The 20,760-nt window shown below is 45.0% G+C and overlaps 1 protein-coding gene across 1 annotated transcript in view; it reads right to left on the reverse strand.

The window, feature by feature from the left end:
* Positions 1-1,336: 1,336 nt before the first annotated feature.
* The window catches only part of LOC309565579 (receptor-type tyrosine-protein phosphatase eta-like), a gene marked incomplete at both ends in the record, with an annotated part of 47,457 nt that continues 28,033 nt past the window's right edge, over positions 1,337-20,760 (reverse strand). The window contains 4 exons of the mRNA XM_082270533.1: positions 1,337-1,622; positions 2,390-2,588; positions 5,972-6,109; positions 18,389-18,655. Coding sequence (XP_082126659.1) covers positions 1,337-1,622; positions 2,390-2,588; positions 5,972-6,109; positions 18,389-18,655 — 890 coding nt within the window. The remainder of the gene's footprint in view (positions 1,623-2,389; positions 2,589-5,971; positions 6,110-18,388; positions 18,656-20,760) is intronic.

A 20,760-nucleotide genomic window follows, 5' to 3' on the forward strand; every position in this document is an offset into this window, starting at 1 on the left:
CGATAGAGATATTATTTCTAAAGATGTTTTAACTATTGAATCTAACAATCTATGATCTACCAAGATATGATCCAATCTGGAGTATGTCCCATGCACTGGGGAAATATGTAGACCTTTACACCTGGATGTTGTATACGCCATGCATCCACCAGCTGGGCTTGATACAATTCCTTCTTTACTCTCTATTCTACATTAGGATTACATTATTACATTACATGTAATGTACCACGAACTTCCTGAGTACTAATTTCATGATTATCTTTGATACTTCGTATGTGATCACCCATGTGGATTCTCGGCTGTCATTGGATTTGCCCACATAAAGTTTCTTACAGGGGCATTCCACCATGTATATCATGCAAGCGGTGGAACAGTTGATAAATCGCTGACTCTTATATGTTCGAGATCTGTCTGCATTGGTGAACACATCTATTTTCTCAGCATGGGGGAAAATCTGGCAATTGCCTCAACCTTTTATGTGTGAAAATTCAGACAACCAATCGGTTTAAATAGAAGTAGAATCTAAAAGAAAAGTTAATTTAGATTTTTTGCTAGGTGGGCTACCAGTTCTGGTCTAGGTTCAACTATTTGTGCTATTTGGGGATTAGATGTCAATATATGTTAATGTCTGTCTAAAATCTTTTTACCTTGTTCTACTGTGATACATACTGAGTAATTAGTCACACCAGTCCAGAGGGGAGCCTTTCACTCTCAGTGTTATTGCAGTTTTGAAAGTGCGTTTCTATCCCTATCAAAGGCCATTTCCTGTCCTTCTTATGCGAGTAATCCCTCTCCCAAAATCTTCCATATATTTGTACAGCTTCTTCCCTAAAGTCCTTTGTCCAGGTACAGTTCTGGTGAATTAATATGAACTGGCCTGTAGGGATGGCATGGATAAAAGATCTGGAATGGTTGCTGCTTGGCAATAATAAGGTATTTGCAGCTGTCTGTTTGCGATATGTTTTTGGGTTAGATGGTTCCATTCTATGCAAATGAGTAGATCCAAAAATGGAATAGATACTTAGTCAAAATGAAAATGAACTTTATATTGTGCTCAATTTGATTCAATTCAAACATACATTTCCTCAGTTCCTGCTCTGATCTAGTCCACAGTGCCAGTATGTCAGTATGTCATCGATATACCTCAGCCATAAAAAAGCATATGAAAGCATGTTGTAATCTTTATAACAACAAAAGTAAAATAATAAAACAAAACAAACAGATGATTGGCATTCAGCATCAGGATAGGGTAACTACTGATAAACTTTTCACATCTTTTGATAAGTTTTGCTCATGAGACCTTTAATCAGATGGTAATGTGAGTTCCACTTCATATCTAAATGAAAGAATAAAATATACATAGCACATATATCATGAGTTGATAATGTGAAAGAGTTAAACCACAAATGTGTTGCCCATGGTGTGTGCCTGTATTGGAAGTTGTTACAGTAGCATTTGTATAGTTTGGCTTTGTGCTGGCAGAGGTGGCCTTTGTTGCAGTGGTAGCAGCAGTAGTAGTAGGAGATCCAGAGAAGCTGGTGATAGTCGCTGTTGATTGATCCTCATTGATGGTGCCTGTGGTGGGGTCATAATTTACTCGAGTAAAGCCTGCAACACTCACCCTAAAAAAAAAAAAAAAAAAAAGATTGGTGTATGTGATATTATATAATACACTTCTTTAACTAAAGTGTTTGTAAAGAAAACTTTTTTTTTTTTAGTTTTGAAAAAAGGATTAATCAAGTTTTTATTGCTGTCTGTTTCCACAAAGGAGGTTCACTCCCTCTATCTGTCCAGAAAGTGAAGAGAAATTCAAAACTGTTTTTAGTACAAAAGAGGAGGGTAAAACATTCACTGGGGACAAATGTTTAGATGACAACCACCTTAAATGGGATTACCCCTTGCTTTAAGGAGATTTCTATTAATTTCCTTTTGCCTCTTTGGGACAGGACGCCAAGGCTAATCTCCCCAGTGGGCAAATAAGAAATAGGAATTTTAACCCCTTTCTATCCAATCCCAAAAAAAATTACTAGATTTATATTTTAGTATTAGCAATCTACACTTACAGCATGATAATTACTAATTAATCGTAATAAAGTGTATATACAGATCAAAAATCTCTCTTAAAATTCATTTCACAGATTCTTGGGTATTGTTCATTTAGTATCTGCTGAATTAGAGAGTCACTAATCAGGCAGAGATACTAAATTATTAGGCCTGGATTTCATTGGTCATGCAACCTGCCCTGAAGAGGTTGGCATTTTTTTAAGGTTAAAGCATATCAGCACTACGGGGGGGGGGGGTTGCCTATCTAGAAAAATGTCCAGAACACACCTATTTTTATTTTATTAACACAATTCGCTTTTTATGCAGAAAAATATGTTTTCTTTACCTGTACTGTAACGTTGGGTCCAATTGTCCATTGATGTATCCATGTGTTTCAGACCCATCACCCACATGTGCACTTATCTCACTCGATCGTAAAACTCTCTGTGATTTCTGCTCAATTATGGAGGTCACATAAGTCTTGGTTGCCCCACTCTTGAAGTCATTGTAGGTCTTAGCTAAAACCCCTTCAGGTGACTTGTTGGCTTAAAAAATAAAGAAAAAAAACATTAACTCAATGTAATAATGTGACAAATGTTACAAAAAAAAAGTTTAATTATTGCCTAAATATTGTTGAATAGGAATAAATTACTATTCATGAAAGAACTGGCCTTGTCCAACCTTAAATCAAAATAATGTCTTAACCACTTCAGTCCGGAAGGTTTACCCTTTTAATGACCAGCAGTCGCGGCTGGTGCTCCATGGGTCGGGGGGGGGGGGTGTTCGGCAGGCGGACCACACCATACCCTCCCCAGGACCACGCCAGCCGGCACACCATACCCCCTCCCCCCTGGGTCGCCGTTTCACTTACCATGTGGAGGACAGGCAGGGAACGGTAGCGGTGACTTCCCCTCAGTCTCCTGCATTTCCTCCCTCCTCCTCCTCCTCCTAGGCCAATGGCATGGCTTCTCCTTTTCGGCCAATCGGGAAACGGGCCTCAGGACCCACTTCCTTATTGACCAGGAGGAGGATCTAATCAGGTGCTTAAAAAAAAAAAAAACCATTGGAATCCATGTGTCCGGTGCCCTGCATGTAGGGCCGGACGCATGGATAGGGGGGGCGGCGCCCCTGCGCCCCCAGTGGACGGACCGCCACTGATGACCAGGCAATTTTTTGCTATACGGCACTGCATTAGTTTAACTGAAAATTGCGCTGTCATGGGACATTGTTCCCAAATAAAATTTATGTATTTTTTCCCCCACAAATAGAGCTTTCTTTTGGTGGTATTTAATCACCTCCGCGATTTTTATTTTTTGCGCTATAAACAAAAAAAGAGCAACAATTCTGAAAAAAAAAAAATTATTTTTACTTTCTGCTATAAAACATATCCATTAAAAAAAAAAAATGTAAAAATTAAATTTCTTCTTCAGTTTAGGCCAATTTGTATTCTGCTACATGTTTTTGGTAAAAAAAAAAAATATCCCAAAAAGCATATATTGATTGGTTTGCGCAAAAGTTATAGCGTCTACAAACTATGGAGTCGATTTATGGACTTTTTTTATTATTGTTTTTATTAGTAATGGCGACGATCAGCGATTTTTAGTGGGACTGAGACATTGTGGCGGACAAATCTGACACCCCGTGACATTTTTTGGGGACCGGTGACACCAATACAGTGATCAGTGCTTAAAAAATGCACTGTCACTATATAAATTACACTGGCAGGGAAGGGGTTAACATCAGGGGCGCTCAAAGGGTTAAGTGTGCTCCTAGGGAGTGGGAGAGCTTTCTAACTGTATGGGGGGTGTGGCCTAACTGGAGGAAGACAGAGATCTGTGTTTCTGATTAGTAGGAACACAAGATCTCTCTCTTTCTGTCTGAGGAACGACTGTCTGCCTTGTTTACATAAGCAGACCTCCGTTCTATTATTCTTCCGAATGATCGTGGGTGGCCTGCGGCTATTGTGGCCACCGGACCCGCTGATTGGCTTCTGATGTGTGCACATGCGCCCCCTAGAGCTGATGGAAACAATCATGTACAGGCACGTAATTTTGCGCTTAACCACTTAACAACTGCCCGCCGCAGTTTTACTGTTGCAGGTTGGCTCTGTCCCGCGAAACGACGTACCTGTATGTCGCTTTGCGGGACCGTTAGTGGGGGCGTGCCCGTGCCTATTCGCCACAGAGGAGGCCGATCAGCAGGTCCGGCAGCCGCGATGGCTACTCGTGGAGACAGAACAACAGTCTTCCATTGTAAACATGGCAGACCGATGTTCTGTCAGTAATGAACACGGTTCTTGTGTTCCTCCTATACAGGATCACAGGTCTCTGTGTTCATTCAGAAAGCCCATCCCCCCACAGTTAGAAAGCACCCCCTAGGGACACATTTAACCCTTCGATCGCCCCTAGTGTTAACCCCTTCCCTGCCAGTGTCATTATTACAGTAACAGTGCATATTTTCAGCACTGATTACTGTAGTAATGTCACTGGTCCCCCCAAAAGTGTCAAAAATGTCAGTTAGGGGGTCTGATCTGTCTGCCACAATTTCATAGTCCCGCTAAAAATCACTGATTGCTGCCAGTACTAGTAAAAAAAAAATAATAATAAAAATTACATAAACCCTTCCCGTAGTTAGTAGACGCAATAACTTTTGCGCAAACCAATCAAAATACGCTTATTGTGATTTTTTTTTTACCAAAAATATGTAGCAGTAAACAAATTGGCCTAAAATGTTAAAAAAATTTGATTTTTAAATTTTTTTTTGGGGAATGTTATATAGCAGAAAGTGAAAAATATTGTTTTTTTTTTATGAATTGTCGCTCTTTTTTTTAAAGCGCAAAAAATAAAAATCGCAGGGGTGATCAATTACCACCATAAGAAAGCTCTATTTGTGGGAAAAAAAGGACATCAATTTTATTTGGGTACAGCGTCGCACGACTGCACAATTGTCCATTAAAATAACGCAGTGCCGAATCACAAAAAATGGCCTGGTCATTAAGGGGGCAAACCTTCCGGTCCAGAACTGGTTAAAGGAGAAGTAGGTCAAAAGCTCTTTTGGCCCTACTTCTCCTGTGGGTTACACGAGTGCACTTTGTTCTGCACTCCTGTGACCCACATTCAGCTGACAGCGGGTTAAAATCCACTGACAGCTGACGTCACTCAGCCGGTAAAGACTCTGGAGGGATCCTGACTTTAGTTTCAGGATCCACCTAGATGCCTTGATCAGAAGCTGGTTCAGCCTCTCAGTGTGCTACTGAGAGCCTCGGCCCGCTGCTACCACCCCCTGCACAGCCTGGTGCTCCAGTGTGTGCTGGAGGGGCAGAGCAGAAAACCGGCGACTGACAGTCATAAGGGCTTATTCACACTTGACTAAATTTGTAACGCTTAACAAATGCTCCTATAGCGTTAGTATGGGCGTAAGACTTGCATCAAAGAGCTTTAATATGGGCATTACACTGGAATTTTATAAGCCTTAAAAATGCTCCCCAAATGCCCTACGTGCAGTTTTTGATGAGCATTAAGGTGCGTTAAACAAAATAAATGGAATATTGCAGGAATAAGCTCATTTTAACACCCTGCAACCACACTGCAAACATCTGCCAGGGCATTTGTGAAGAATTACCTTAGACCTAAATGGCGTTGAAAGGCTTCAAATGTCTCCTGACTTGACATGAGGCTTCAATTATGAAGCGAAGAGGAGCTAGCGCTTCATGTTTTGATAATGTGAACAGCACTATGTGCTGTCCATCGTATCATTTGCATTAGTGTTTGAGGGACGTTTTGAAGGCCCCTCAAACGTCTGCTTTTAATGCCAGTGTTAATTAAGCCTAAGATGAAGATTTTAAATAATAAGGTTTAAAGTAAATTTGGCTACTGAAAAATATTACTTGTACAAATGCATATACAGGTATTCAGTTTGCTAGTCATACCACTCAGGTCAGTCGTCACAATGATGGCATAAGCCACTATTGGTCCATTTGAGGCATCAAACCCCTGGAAGGTGACATCCATAGCATCCCCAGATGTTGATCGAACAACCTTTATACTGCCCGGCTGCTCCAGAGGACCTAAAAGGTAATTAAACATCTTCATTACATCATTGTATTTTGGACAATCTTCTGCAGATATGTTTCTCCCCAGTCTCATGATGCTGCTAGACACATGGGAGTTCCTGTTAGTTTATTAGAAAACAGGAATAACAAGATCACTGAGACAGGCATTCCATTATCCCCGTGAGCATGTAGTTCTACTAGCAAGAAAACTGAACTTTAAACAAATATTTTACTACCATCTAGTGTCAAATTCCAGAACTACCAATCAAGTATAATATATGAGAACTGATGTTACATAAGCTACATGCTAACGTTCTATGTCAGACAAGAATTTTCTTATACGTCTTGGTGCTATCAAACTATTTACAATACCCTAAGTTGAGTGGTCTTGGGTAGGGTTGAGCGGACACCTAGATGTCCGTGTTCGACGGGTTCGGCCGAACTTTAAAAAAAAGTCCGGGTCCGTGTCCCGGACTTTTACCGAACTTTTCCCGGACACCGAACCCCATTGAAGTCAATGGGGACCCGAACTTTAAGGCACTAAAATGGCTCTAAAACACCAAAGGAAAGGGCTAGAGTGCTGCAAATGGCAGCAAAACGTAATTAAGAGCATGGCAAGTGCTCTGCAAACAAATGTGGATAGGGAAATAACTTAAAACAACAAAAAAAAACAGAAAAATAAAACAATGTTCTTCTTCATCTCTGAAGGACGAGGCCCATATGGAGTAGGAGGGAGGTTGAGGTGGTGGTGGATGTGGCGGTGACATAGGCGTGCGCACAGGGTGTGCTGGGTGTGCCTGGGCACACCCTAATCACCTAGGGCACATAGCATTGCCAGTGAGGAGATGGGAAAGATCTCCCTGGGACCTGCTCTGCTCTATTTCTCCTTGCCTACAGGTACATGGCCCCGATACATTACTCTCCCTGCTGGCAAACACATGCATGTGTATTTCAACTTTGGGGTGCACACCTTAATGCAATAGGCTGCGCACACCTATGGGAGGTGTAGGTGGAAGCGGCGGTGGAGGAGGACCAGGGCCGGATTAACAGCATCATGGGCTTGGTGCTGAGGATTTTGAAGGGCCTTAAGGGCCGTGCCTTGCCATGCACCCAGAGGAGGAAGGGTGCAGCCATGCATGCCTAATTCAACATGGGATGCTGTCTCTGAAGCCCATAAACACATCCATGCATCGCCAACTGTCCCTCCTTGTCCGGCCTTCGCGCTGTGTGGGGAGGTTCTGAGGGTGCTGCCTGGGGAAGCGAGCATAGAAGCCAGACTTCTGTGTTTACAAGTGACAGAAGAGCGGTAACAGTGAATATGGCCAACCCGGGGCCTATATAAAAGGTAGGGGCCTGGAGCTGCAGCTCCAATAGCCCCTACATTAATCTGGCCCTGAGGAGGAGGACGAGGTAGCCAACACTGCTTCTTTTCAAAAATTTTAAATGAGGGTACACCCCAAAAGAGTGAGAAAGAGCAAAAATGGAACAATGGGTGGGTAAGGTCGGTATCCATTGCTATTCTGCATAAGGTACGGAAAAGTCCCGTGGGATCCATGCCTGGTTCATTTTAATGAACGTGAGCTTGTCCACATTGTCTCTGGACAGGCGGCTGCGCTTGTCTGTTATAACGCCCCCAGCCGTGCTAAATACCCGTTCAGATAATACACTGGCTGCAGGGCACGCCAGCACCTCCAAGGCGTAAAGGGCAAGCTCAGGCCATGTGCCCAATTTGGAGACCCAGAAGTTGAAGGGGGCAGACCCGTCATTCACTACATGTAGGCGTGTGCACACATACTGCTCCACCATGTTGGTAAAATGCTGCCTCCTGCTAAGACGTTCCATCTGAGCTGCTGGTGCTGCTGTTTGTTGTGGCGTGCTGACAAAGCTTTTCCACATTTCGGCCATGCTAACCCTGCCTTCTGAGGTGCTGGCGGTGCCCTGGTTGCGTTGGCGACCTCCTCCTCCTCCTCCTCTGCCTTGTGCTTCCACTGTGGCCCCGCTGTCAGATGGGAATGCCAGCAGCATGGCGTCTACCAGCGTGCGCTTGTACTCGCGCATCTTGCGATCGCGCTCCAGTGAGTGAATTAAGGACGGTACGTTGTCCTTGTAACGGGGATCCAGCAGCGTGGCCACCCAGTAATCAGCACAAGTTAGAATGTGGGCAACTCGGCGGTCGTTGTGGAGACACTGCAGCATGTAATCGCTCATGTGTGCCAGGCTGCCCAGAGGCAACGAAAGGCTGTCCTCTGTGGGAGGTGTATCGTCCGTGTCCTCTGTATCCCCCCAGCCACGCACCAGTGATGGCCATGAGCTGGCCTGGGTGCCACCCTGCTGTGAACATGGTTCCATCTCCTCCTCCAGCTCCTCCTCCTCCTCATCCTCCTCATCCTCCAGAACTGTGCCCCTGCTGGACAATTGCGTCCCTGGCGTTTGCGTGTGCAGGAACCCACCCTCGGAGCCCCTTGCGAATGACTGCCCTGAAAGCCTTGGAAATGTTACCTCTTCATCCTCCTCCTCCTCCTCATCCTGTGCCACATCCTCTTCCATCATCGCCCGAATTGTTTTTTCAAGGAGGCATAGAAGTGGGATAGTTAAGCTGAGAACGGCGTCATTGCCACTGGCCATGTTGGTGGAGTACTCAAAACAGCGCAACAAGGCACACAGGTCTCGCATGGAGGCCCAGTTATTGGTGGTGAAGTGGTGCTGTTCCGCAGAGCGACTCACGCGTGCGTGCTGCAGCTGAAACTCCACTATGGCCTGCTGCTGCTCGCACAGTCTTTCCAGCATGTGCAAGGTGGAGTTCCACCTTGTGGGCACGTCACATATGAGGCGGTGAGCGGGAAGGCCGAAGTTACGCTGCAGCGCTGCCAGGCGAGCAGCAGCAGGGTGAGAACGCCGAAAGTGCGCACAAACGGCCCGCACTTTCTGCAGCAGCTCTGACATATCGGGGTAGTTTTTAAGGAACCTCTGCACCACCAAATTCAGCACATGCGCCAGGCAAGGGATGTGCGTCAAACCGGCTAGGCCCAGAGCTGCTATGAGATTTCGCCCGTTATCGCACACCACCAGGCCGGGCTTGAGGCTCGCTGGCAGCAACCACTCATTTGTCTGCTGTTCCATGCTCCTCCACAACTCCTGCGCGGTGTGTGGTTTGTCCCCCAAACAGGCAAGTTGTAAAACTGCCTGCTGTCGTTTACCCCTGGCCGTGCTGAAGTTGGTGGTGAAGGTGTTACGCTGTCCGGATGAGGAGGCGGTAGAGGATGAGGAAGCGGAGTAGGAGGAGTTAGGAACAGGAGGCAAACTGAAGCGCCCTGCAATCCTCGGTGGTGGAAGGACATGCGCCAAATTGCTATCCGCCTCAGGCCCATCCGCCACTGCATTTACCCAGTGTGCCGTTTGGGAGATATAACGCCCCTGACCGTGCTTACTGGTCCACGTATCCGTAGTTAGGTGGACCTTGGCACAGATGGCGTTGCGCAGTGCACACCTGATATTTTCCCCCACTTGGTTGTGCAGGGAAGGGATGGCTTGCCTGGAAAAGTAGTGGCGGCTGGGCACGACGTACTGTGGGACAGCCACCGACATAAGGTTTTTAAAACTGTGCGTCTCCACCAGACGGAATGACAGCATTTCAAAGGCCAATAATTTTGAAATGCTGGCATTCAGGGCCAGGGATCGCGGGTGGGTAGGGGGGTACTTCCTCTTCCTCTCAAGTGTTTGGGAGATGGAAAGCTGAACGCTTCCACGGGACATTGTGGAGATGGTTGTTGGTGACCCAGGTGGTGGTGTTGCTGACAGATAGTCTGTTTGCGGGGTGGCAGGTGCCGGTATCACTACAGATGTGGCTGGAGCGGCCGAGACTGCAGCAGAAGAGGAAGCAGGATGAGCCAGAGACGTTTCTTGGTTTTGAAGGTGTGTACTCCACTGCAGCTCGTGCTTTGCACTTAGATGCCTGATCATGCAGGTTGTGCTCAGGTTGAGAAGGTTTATGCCTCGCTTCAAGCTCTGATTGCACAGGGTGCAAACCACTCGTGTCCTGTCATCAGCACATTTTCTAAAGAACTTCCACGCTAGAGAACTCCTTTGAGCTGACTTTGGTGCGCTCGTTCCCTTGCTGCGTTGGGCAGTAGCGGGCGTAGTGTCTAGGGCACGGCCGCTCCGCTTCTGCACCCTGCTCCCTCTTCTGCTGTGCTGGTGGCTCTGTGCGACCACTGCCTCTTCCTCCAAACTACTCAGGTCACCTGCATGACGTTCATTCCATGTGGGGTCGAGGACCTCATCGTCCTCCACATCATCTTCCACCCAGTCTTCACCCCTGCCCTCCTTGTCGGTCTCCACAATGCTGAACGCCGCAGCAGTTGGCACCTGCGTTTTGTCATCATCGGAGACGTGCTGCGATGATCCTTGCATGTACTCATCTTGAGAAATAAGTGGTTGGGCATCGCTGCACTCAATCTCTTCCACTTCTGGGGCAGGGCTAGGTGGATGGCCCTGGGAAACCCTGCTGACAGAGTCCTCAAAAAGAATAAGAGACTGCTGTATGGCTTGGGGCTCAGACTGCTGGCCTGATTTGCAAGGGGGTGAGGTGAAAGACGGTTGGACATTGGCTGCAGGTGCCAACTCTGACCTTTCTGCAGTAGACTGGGTGGGAGACAATGTGAAGGAACTGGAGGCACTGTCAGCAGCAAACCAATCTACTATCGCCTCAACTTGTTCTGGCCTCATCACTTCTAGGGGCGTTTGATGCCCTACCAAATACTGATGCAGGTTCTGTCGCCTACTCACACTTGAGGAAGGTGTTTCACTTGTGCGTGTAGCTGGCACAGATCGACCACGTCCTCTCCTTGCAACAGGAGCTCTACCAGCAGCACCACGACCCAGGCCACGGCCCTTATTTGACGGTCTCCTCATATTTCTGTAATTTAAGATCTTGCCCTAGAAAGGTTTTTATTGAATAGCGGAATAGGAAATATGATCCAAAAAAGTGTATGTATCTCGCACGTACAAAACCACACTAGGCCCCAATTACTATTGTTTCTACCCCTAAAAGGCTAGGAGTAGGGGGAGTATGGAACAGGCAGCACCCTCAGACCTTCAGAAGTATGAGATGAACCCCAACAACTTGGAAAGGTGGATCTCTCTCACACGTACCAACACAGACTATCCCCCAATTTAACTGATCCCCAAAGGTTTTTGATTAAATAGCGGAATAGAAAATATGATCCAAAAAAAGTGTATGTATATCACACGTACACAACCACACTGGGCCCCAATTACTATTGTTTGTACCCCTAAAAGGCTAGATGAGGAGTAGGGGGAGTATGGAACAGGCAGCACCCTCAAACCTTCAGAAGTATGAGATGAACCCCAACAACTTGGAAAGGTGGATCTCTCTCACACGTACCAACACAGACTATCCCCCAATTTAACTGATCCCCAAAGGTTTTTTATTAAATAGCGGAATAGAAAATATGATCCAAAAAAAGTGTATGTATATCACACGTACACAACCACACTAGGCCCCAATTACTATTGTTTGTACCCCTAAAAGGCTAGGAGTAGGGGGAGTATGGAACAGGCAGCACCCTCAAACCTTCAGAAGTATGAGATGAACCCCAACAACTTGGAAAGGTGGATCTCTCTCACACGTACCAACACAGACTATCCCCCAATTTAACTGATCCCCAAAGGTTTTTGATTAAATAGCGGAATAGAAAATATGATCCAAAAAAAGTGTATGTATATCACACGTACACAACCACACTAGGCCCCAATTACTATTGTTTGTACCCCTAAAAGGCTAGATGAGGAGTAGGGGGGGTATGGAACAGGCAGCACCCTCAAACCTTCAGAAGTATGAGATGAACCCCAACAACTTGGAAAGGTGGATCTCTCTCACACGTACCAACACAGACTATCCCCCAATTTAACTGATCCCCAAAGGTTTTTGATTAAATAGCGGAATAGAAAATATGATCCAAAAAAAGTGTATGTATATCACACGTACACAACCACACTAGGCCCCAATTACTATTGTTTGTACCCCTAAAAGGCTAGATGAGGAGTAGGGGGGGTATGGAACAGGCAGCACCCTCAAACCTTCAGAAGTATGAGATGAACCCCAACAACTTGGAAAGGTGGATCTCTCTCACACGTACCAACACAGACTATCCCCCAATTTAACTGATCCCCAAAGGTTTTTGATTAAATAGCGGAATAGAAAATATGATCCAAAAAAAGTGTATGTATATCACACGTACACAACCACACTGGGCCCCAATTACTATTGTTTGTACCCCTAAAAGGCTAGATGAGGAGTAGGGGGAGTATGGAACAGGCAGCACCCTCAAACCTTCAGAAGTATGAGATGAACCCCAACAACTTGGAAAGGTGGATCTCTCTCACACGTACCAACACAGACTATCCCCCAATTTAACTGATCCCCAAAGGTTTTTGATTAAATAGCGGAATAGAAAATATGATCCAAAAAAAGTGTATGTATATCACACGTACACAACCACACTAGGCCCCAATTACTATTGTTTGTACCCCTAAAAGGCTAGGAGTAGGGGGAGTATGGAACAGGCAGCACCCTCAAACCTTCAGAAGTATGAGATGAACCCCAACAACTTGGAAAGGTGGATCTCTCTCACACGTACCAACACAGACTATCCCCCAATTTAACTGATCCCCAAAGGTTTTTGATTAAATAGCGGAATAGAAAATATGATCCAAAAAAAGTGTATGTATATCACACGTACACAACCACACTAGGCCCCAATTACTATTGTTTGTACCCCTAAAAGGCTAGGAGTAGGGGGAGTATGGAACAGGCAGCACCCTCAGACCTTCAGAAGTATGAGATGAACCCCAACAACTTGGAAAGGTGGATCTCTCTCACACGTACCAACACAGACTATCCCCCAATTTAACTGATCCCCAAAGGTTTTTGATTAAATAGCGGAATAGAAAATATGATCCAAAAAAAGTGTATGTATATCACACGTACACAACCACACTAGGCCCCAATTACTATTGTTTGTACCCCTAAAAGGCTAGATGAGGAGTAGGGGGGGTATGGAACAGGCAGCACCCTCAAACCTTCAGAAGTATGAGATGAACCCCAACAACTTGGAAAGGTGGATCTCTCTCACACGTACCAACACAGACTATCCCCCAATTTAACTGATCCCCAAAGGTTTTTGATTAAATAGCGGAATAGAAAATATGATCCAAAAAAAGTGTATGTATATCACACGTACACAACCACACTAGGCCCCAATTACTATTGTTTGTACCCCTAAAAGGCTAGATGAGGAGTAGGGGGAGTATGGAACAGGCAGCACCCTCAAATCTTCAGAAGTATGAGATTGTGTTCACTGTACCCCACAAAGATTGAGTTCACTGCACCCCACAATGATTGTGTTCACTGCACCCCACAAAGATTGTGTTCACTGCACCTCACAAAGATTGTGTTCACTGTACCCCCCAAAGATTGTGTTCACTGCACCCCACAAAGATTCTGTTCACTGTACCCCACAAAGATTGTGTTCACTGCACCCTAAAAGGATGTTGTTCACTGCACCCCACAAAGATTGTGTTCACTGCACCCTAAAAGGATGTTGTTCACTGCACCCCAAAAAGATTGTGTTCACTGTACCCCCCCCAAAGATTGTGTTCACTGCACCCCACAAAGATTGTGTTCACTGCACCCCAAAAAGATTGTGTTCACTGTACCCCCCAAAGATTGTGTTCACTGCACCCCAAAAAGATTGTGTTCACTGTACCCCCCAAAGATTGTGTTCACTGCACCCCACAAAGATTCTGTTCACTGTACCCCACAAAGATTGTGTTCACTGCACCCCAAAAAGATTGTGTTCACTGTACCCCCCCAAAGATTGTGTTCACTGCACCCCACAAAGATTCTGTTCACTGCACCCCACAAAGGATTTTGTTCACTGCACCCCAAAAAGATTGTGTTCACTGCACCCCAAAAAGGATTTTGATCACTGCACCCCAAAAAGGATGTTGTTCACTGCACCCCAAAAATGATTTTGTTCACTCCACCCCAAAAAGATTGTGTTCACTGCACCCCACAAAGATTGTGTTCACTGCACCCCAAAAAGATTGTGTTCACTGTACCCCCCAAAGATTGTGTTCACTGCACCCCACAAAGATTCTGTTCACTGTACCCCACAAAGATTGTGTTCACTGCACCCCAAAAAGATTGTGTTCACTGCACCCCAAAAAGGATGTTGTTCACTGCACCCCAAAAAGGATGTTGTTCACTCCACCCCAAAAAGATTGTGTTCACTGCACCCCACAAAGATTGTGTTCACTGCACCCCAAAAAGATTGTGTTCACTGCACCCCAAAAATGATTTTGTTCACTGCACCCCAAAAAGGATTTTGTTCACTGCACCCCAAAAAGGATGTTGTTCACTCCACCCCAAAAAGATTGTGTTCACTGCACCCCAAAAAGATTGTGTTCACTGCACCCCACAAAGGATTTTGTTCACTGCACCCCAAAAAGATTGTGTTCACTGCACCCCAAAAAGGATGTTGTTCACTGCACCCCAAAAAGGATTTTGTTCACTGCACCCCAAAAAGATTGTGTTCACTGCACCCCACAAAGGATTTTGTTCACTGCACCCCACAAAGATTGTGTTCACTGCACACCAAAAAGGATTGTGTTCACTGCACCCCAAAAAGATTTTGTTCACTGCACCCCAAAAAGATTGTGTTCACTGCAGCCCAAAAAGATTGTGTTCACTGCAGCCCAAAAAGATTGTGTTCACTGCAGCCCAAAAAGATTGTGTTCACTGCAGCCCAAAAAGATTGTGTTCACTGCAGCTCACACACAGAAAAATGGATGTGGATCACTGACACCTGCCTATCTCCAATCCCACACCACACAGCAATATCGATTGTAGTTTGTAGAACACAGTTTCCCTAAAATTCAGCAGACTCTGTCCCTAACAGGATTGAGAAGAGATCGTAGATCAGGATTGAGTGCAGATTCACCCCACCCCCCACACAGCAATATCGATTGTAGTTTGTAGAAGACACTGACCCTATAATTCAGCAGACTCTATCCCTAAAATGCCTACAACTCGCCCTGCCTAAACACTCCGACCTGTCCCTCAATTCTATCCGGACACAAATGGTTTTTTCCTGCCTATCTTTCCCTAATCAGCAGCCAGCACATTGATGTGTGCTCTGTCCCTTAGCTAAGCAGCAGAATGACGCTGCTGCGGCGGCTGCCTCGAACTTATAAAGACTTGGTCACATGCTTCAGACGGCCAATCACAGCTACTAAGACATTTGCAGGCATGGCTGGGATGGCTTAAGGCACACCAGTTAAACGATTGTTGATTGGCTGTTGAAAGCCCGCCATGAAAAGAGCGCCAAAGCATGCAAAACCCGGAAATAAAACGACCGAACACGGATTTTTACCCGAACATACAGTAAAGTGTCCGTGTCCGTGTTCGGGTAAAAAAAAATCCAATTATTCGGTACGAACACGAATAATACAGTCCGTGTTCGCTCAACACTAGTCTTGGGCAAAACTGGGATTGGCCGTGCTGGATAAGGTCCAGACAAAAGTCAAAAGGAGGCTCTGGATGCAGATTTTCAGTAGGGCACACTGGCTCTGGTTTGAAAGCACTCCACCAAAGGGGGCACCCTTTAGAGAAGAGGGTGGACCCAGAGTTCCCCTGTGTGTAGGCTTAAACAACGGCTAAAGCCTCGTACACACACAACGAATTTCCGCCGAAAAATTCGGTGGAAAATGTCTGTTGGTTGGAATGTGCTCTAGACTGCACACGAATTTTGTCGTCTGACAGAATTCTACTTCAGAAGTGATGTCATGTGTTGGATTGCTTTCTTTGTGTTCTTTCATCTCTGAGCATGCCCAGTCTTGCTCATAAGATTTTTCCCTGTCGAAATCTGTACTGACTGACGGAAAATCGGACATGTTTTGACGGTGGACAAAAATTTTATAGCCTGCACACCAGAATTTTTTCGGCCGAAAAGTCGGAGTCGGTTGTCGAGAGCACCAAACTAACAAGCCGAAAATTGGTAGATCGGTCGTCGGACGAAAATTCCCGGCCGAATTTCGACTCGTGTGTACGGGCCTTTAGAGTCCACAACTTTCATTAATCAACTGGTTTACAGCAGGAAAAAAGAATAAAAACCTGTTGGAGTATAACAGACTCTACCTCTTTTAGGGCTCAGGTATTCTAGTTGGTGGGCCCCTAATCATGAGGAATGATTCATACCAGTTTGCAAAAAGCCTTGGACACATGTAGCATAAGATTTCCTGCTGTTGGAAGCTGTGGACTCTTGAACATTGTCTGGTACGCTTATAAGCAGGGGCTATGCTTTTACTGACACTCTCAGACCAATGATATGGACAGAATTTATTGTCTAATCATTTTTATTAAGGTCATAAACCATACAGATAGAAAACCATAAAATACAGTGTAGAAGAGTACCGGTACATGATAACATTATTGACATACATCATTGGTCATTAAGGAACCGGTATAATGCAATTTTGGGTTATGACTATAATTCTGTAGAACAGAAGATACATCCTCTGAATGACCAGGGGTCATCTCAGCCATATATGGTAGGTGGTCATTGTGTTTGAATACACAGCCCACAAACAGAGAGTGGGATGAATGGTGGCTGACCAATGGTCCTACATTACTTCCCAAACTACCAAAGGGTTTAAAAAGGTAGGAAAAAGAGGAAAGGGGGAAGAAAAGAAAGGAGAAAGAGATGAAGGAAGAAGAAAGGGGAAAGAGATAGAAGATACGTCCTCCAAAGAGGAACTGCATGACCGAGGGCACTCTCATCTAAGACCAGGGGTCATCTCAGCCATAAATGGTAGCTGGTCATTGTGTTTGAATACACAGCCCACAAACAGAGAGTGGAACGAATGGTGGCTGACCAATGGTCCTACATTACTTCCCAAACTACCAAAGAGTTTAAAAGGTAGGAAAAGGAGGAAAGGGGGAAGAAAAGAAAGGAGAAAGAGATGAAGGAAGAAGAAAGGGGAAAGAGATAGAAGATACATCCTCCAAAGAGGAACTGCATGACCGAGGGCACTCTCATCTAAGACCAGGGGTCATCTCAGCCATATATGGTAGCTGGTTATTGTGTTTGAATACACAGCCCACAAACAGAGAGTGGGATGAATGGTGGCTGACCAATGGTCCTACATTACTTCCCAAACTACCAAAGGGTTTAAAAGGTAGGAAAAAGAGGAAAGGGGGAAGAAAAGAAAGGAGAAAGAGACAAAAGATACGTCCTCCAAAGAGGAACTGCATGACCGGGGGCACTTTCATCTAAGACCAGGGGTCATCTCAGCCATATATGGTAGCTGGTTATTGTGTTTGAATACACAGCCCACAAACAAAGAGTGGGATGAATGGTGGCTGACCAATGGTCCTACATTACTTCCCAAACTACCAAAGAGTTTAAAAGGTAGGAAAAAAAGGAAAGGGAAGAAAAGAAAGAAGAAAGAGATGAAGGAAGAAGAAAGGGGAAAGAGCCTCTCCTGGGGCACTAAGAGGTTGGCCTCAAATTTGACGAGGCTGTCCCTGTCAGATAAGTGATCCAAGGGTCCCAGGTTTTTTTAGAATCGGAGAAGCTTGTCCTGCAGGATGGCAGAGAGGCATTCATTTAAAATTATCCAGGACAATTTGTTCTTTAGGAGGACAAAACATAGCACCGGAAATTTCCAGCATCTTGTGATTGTTAATCTGGCTGCTGTAAAAATGAAAGAAATTAGGCATTGGGTAGGTTTCTGGGCTCCCCCATCTGGCTGTCTGAGGAGTGCCTGTTTTGGGGACTTAGTCAAATTGGACCCAGTGAGAGAGAATAGATAAAATTGTAGACACAGATCCAGAATCTACAAGCATTTGAGCACATCCACCATACGGGATACGCTGTTCCCTCTTGGTTGCAACCTCGAAAACACAGGGGGAAGGCTCCCGGCGCCCATTGGGCAATTCTAGCGGGGACCATGTACCATCGCATTAGTACTTTGTACTTGGCCTCTATTAGGGAGGTGGACAGAGTAATTTCAATAGATTTTCACTGTCTATAATATGCCCATTATCTTGAAATTGGTTATTTTTTGCGGTAGTTGTTCAGCAAGAATTCTGAATGCCCAGTGGCATACAGCTGGCCATTAGAGAAAGCACCTAAAAAGCTGTGTTTCAAATGCACTTCTAAAAATTCGGCTGACATATAGTTTATAAAAATCAATAAAAGCAAATCATACTTGTAAATATCCATCCAGTAACAGGCGTGCTCTGATACCCCTGAGCTCCGACTGTGAGCACAGTAACGGTGTAATTAGTTGCAGATGCCAGGCTTTGCAGGGTAACATTTGGTGCATTGCTTGTAACAGTCCCACTGATGGAAGTAGAATTCCAAATAATATTATAGGACATTTTCAGGCCGGTCATATTTACTGGGTCTTCCCAAGATACTGAGATGCTGTCTGAACCAACTCTATTAAAATTCAGAGATTGTGGAGGAGTTGGATCTGTAAAACAAAATGAAATAAGTGTTATTGGAGATCAAAGTATGTAAACAGAGTCAGAGCCAGTTGCTAAATGAACCTTGAGAATTAGGCCGGCCCTGCAAAGATGAAATACTTGCCTCCACCTATGTCCATGCCATTGATCTCTACAGTATTAAAGTAAAAGCACTCACTGATAATCCTGCAGAATCTGACACTTCCAAAAATTGCTCGTCTCCTGCCATGTGCTGTGGTTGCTCCACATTAGCCTACAGTGGGCAGATTGAAAAACAGTGCAGCAAAGGATCAGAAATTTGACACTCCCAGAAGTGTCAGATTCTCCAGCAGTGGCGTCACTGCGGGGCAGGGGGCGCGGACCCAATGACACCTGCTAGAGGGATGACACCATTAAGTCCTACAAATATTTTTTGTCATGTAAGCGGTTACTAGGGATGATCGAACTTTTGAAAAGTTTGGTTCGACCAGAACACCCGAACTCCCCGAAAGTTCGGCCCGGATTTCAGAACCCCATTGAAATCAATGGGTCCCAAACTTTGGTAATCAAAAAACACCATTTGAAGCCCTAAAACCCAAATAAATGCCCCTAAAAAGTGCCTAGGGTTCTGGGTCATGCCCCAGGGACTATTAATCACACAAAAAAAAAGTTCTTAAAAATTGTCATTTTTGATAGAGAGCCAATTATTGAAAAAATGATTTAAAAAAAAAAAAATCTTTGGATTTAGTGTCTGGGGGGGGGGGGGGGTCTAAAAGTGTACCTGTGAAGTTTCAGCTCTGTAGCATGTCCACAACCAGAAAAAAAAAGTTTGTTTGTATTTGAATTGCAGTAGAGCAGGATGGTGGCTCCGCTATTTTCACACCCGGCCGTTTTTGTTGCAAGTGTTTATTGGGCTTTTTTTGTGGACGTCTTTGGAGGCAGGCATGACATCTGAACTTCTGTATAGGGGTATATATACACACACACATGTATGTATATATACACATACACATATATAGGTGTGAAAGTAGCAGAACCCTATGCCTGCGCTAATGAAATTATTTGCCGGCATAGGGCTTCGCTCCTATCACATCTATATGTGTGTATGTGTATAAATACATATATGTGTGTGTATATATACCCCTATACAGAAGTTCAGATGTTATGCCTGCCTCCAAAGACGCCCAAAAAATGGCCAAAAAAAAACGCCTGCAACAACACAACTGGGCGTTTTTGTTGCAGGCGTTTTTTTTGGGCATTTTTTGGGCGTCTTTGGAGGCAGGCATAACATCTGAACTTCTGTGTAGGGGTATATATACACACACACATGTATGTATATATACACATACACACATATAGGTGTGAAAGTAGCAGAACCCTATGCCTGCGCTAATGAAATTATTTGCAGGTATCACCGTTGAGGTATTTGTAAATCGCTATCATGTCCCCTCTCAGGCGTCTCTTCTCCAGGGAGAATAAATCAAGCGCTTCTAAACGCTCTTCGTAATTAAGGTCCTCCAATCCCCTAATAAGTTTTGTTGCCCTTCTCTGTACTCTCTCAAGCTCCAATACATCCCTTCTAAGGACTGGCGACCAGAACTGAACAGAATACTCCAGGTGTGGTCGGACCAGTGCTTTATAAAGTGGTAGGATTATAGTTTTATCTATGGAATACATCCCCTTCTTTATGCATGCCAATATTCTGCCGGCTGTGACAGCTGCAGCTTGACATTGCATGCTATTGCTAAGTCTATCTTCTACTAAGACCCCCAGATCTTTCTCCATTTTTGATACCCCCAGAGGTCCCCCTCAGCGTGTATTTTGCTTTTATGTTATTGGTCCCTAAGTGCAATACCTTGCACTTATCCACATTAAACCTCATTTGCCATGTAGTTGCCCGCTCTGTTATTTTGTCGCCAGTCAGCAGCGCCAAGATCAAAGACTCACAGAGTGGGCTGTGTGGGGATTCTTCTTTTTCTGTCAACAGCGGGGCATGGGGGGAGGGGGGCTAATTTAATAAAGCAATGGCAGAACCGAGCAGCTTGCAGAGGGGAAACTGAGTTGCAGGCAATCAGTGAGCAGTAATAATATGCAGTTACATGGTTACATAGTTGGTGAGGTGTTTAAAAAAGAT

The sequence above is a fragment of the Pelophylax lessonae genome, assembly GCF_965119305.1.
Source record: "Pelophylax lessonae genome assembly, chromosome: 10".
Taxonomy (NCBI): domain Eukaryota; kingdom Metazoa; phylum Chordata; class Amphibia; order Anura; family Ranidae; genus Pelophylax; species Pelophylax lessonae.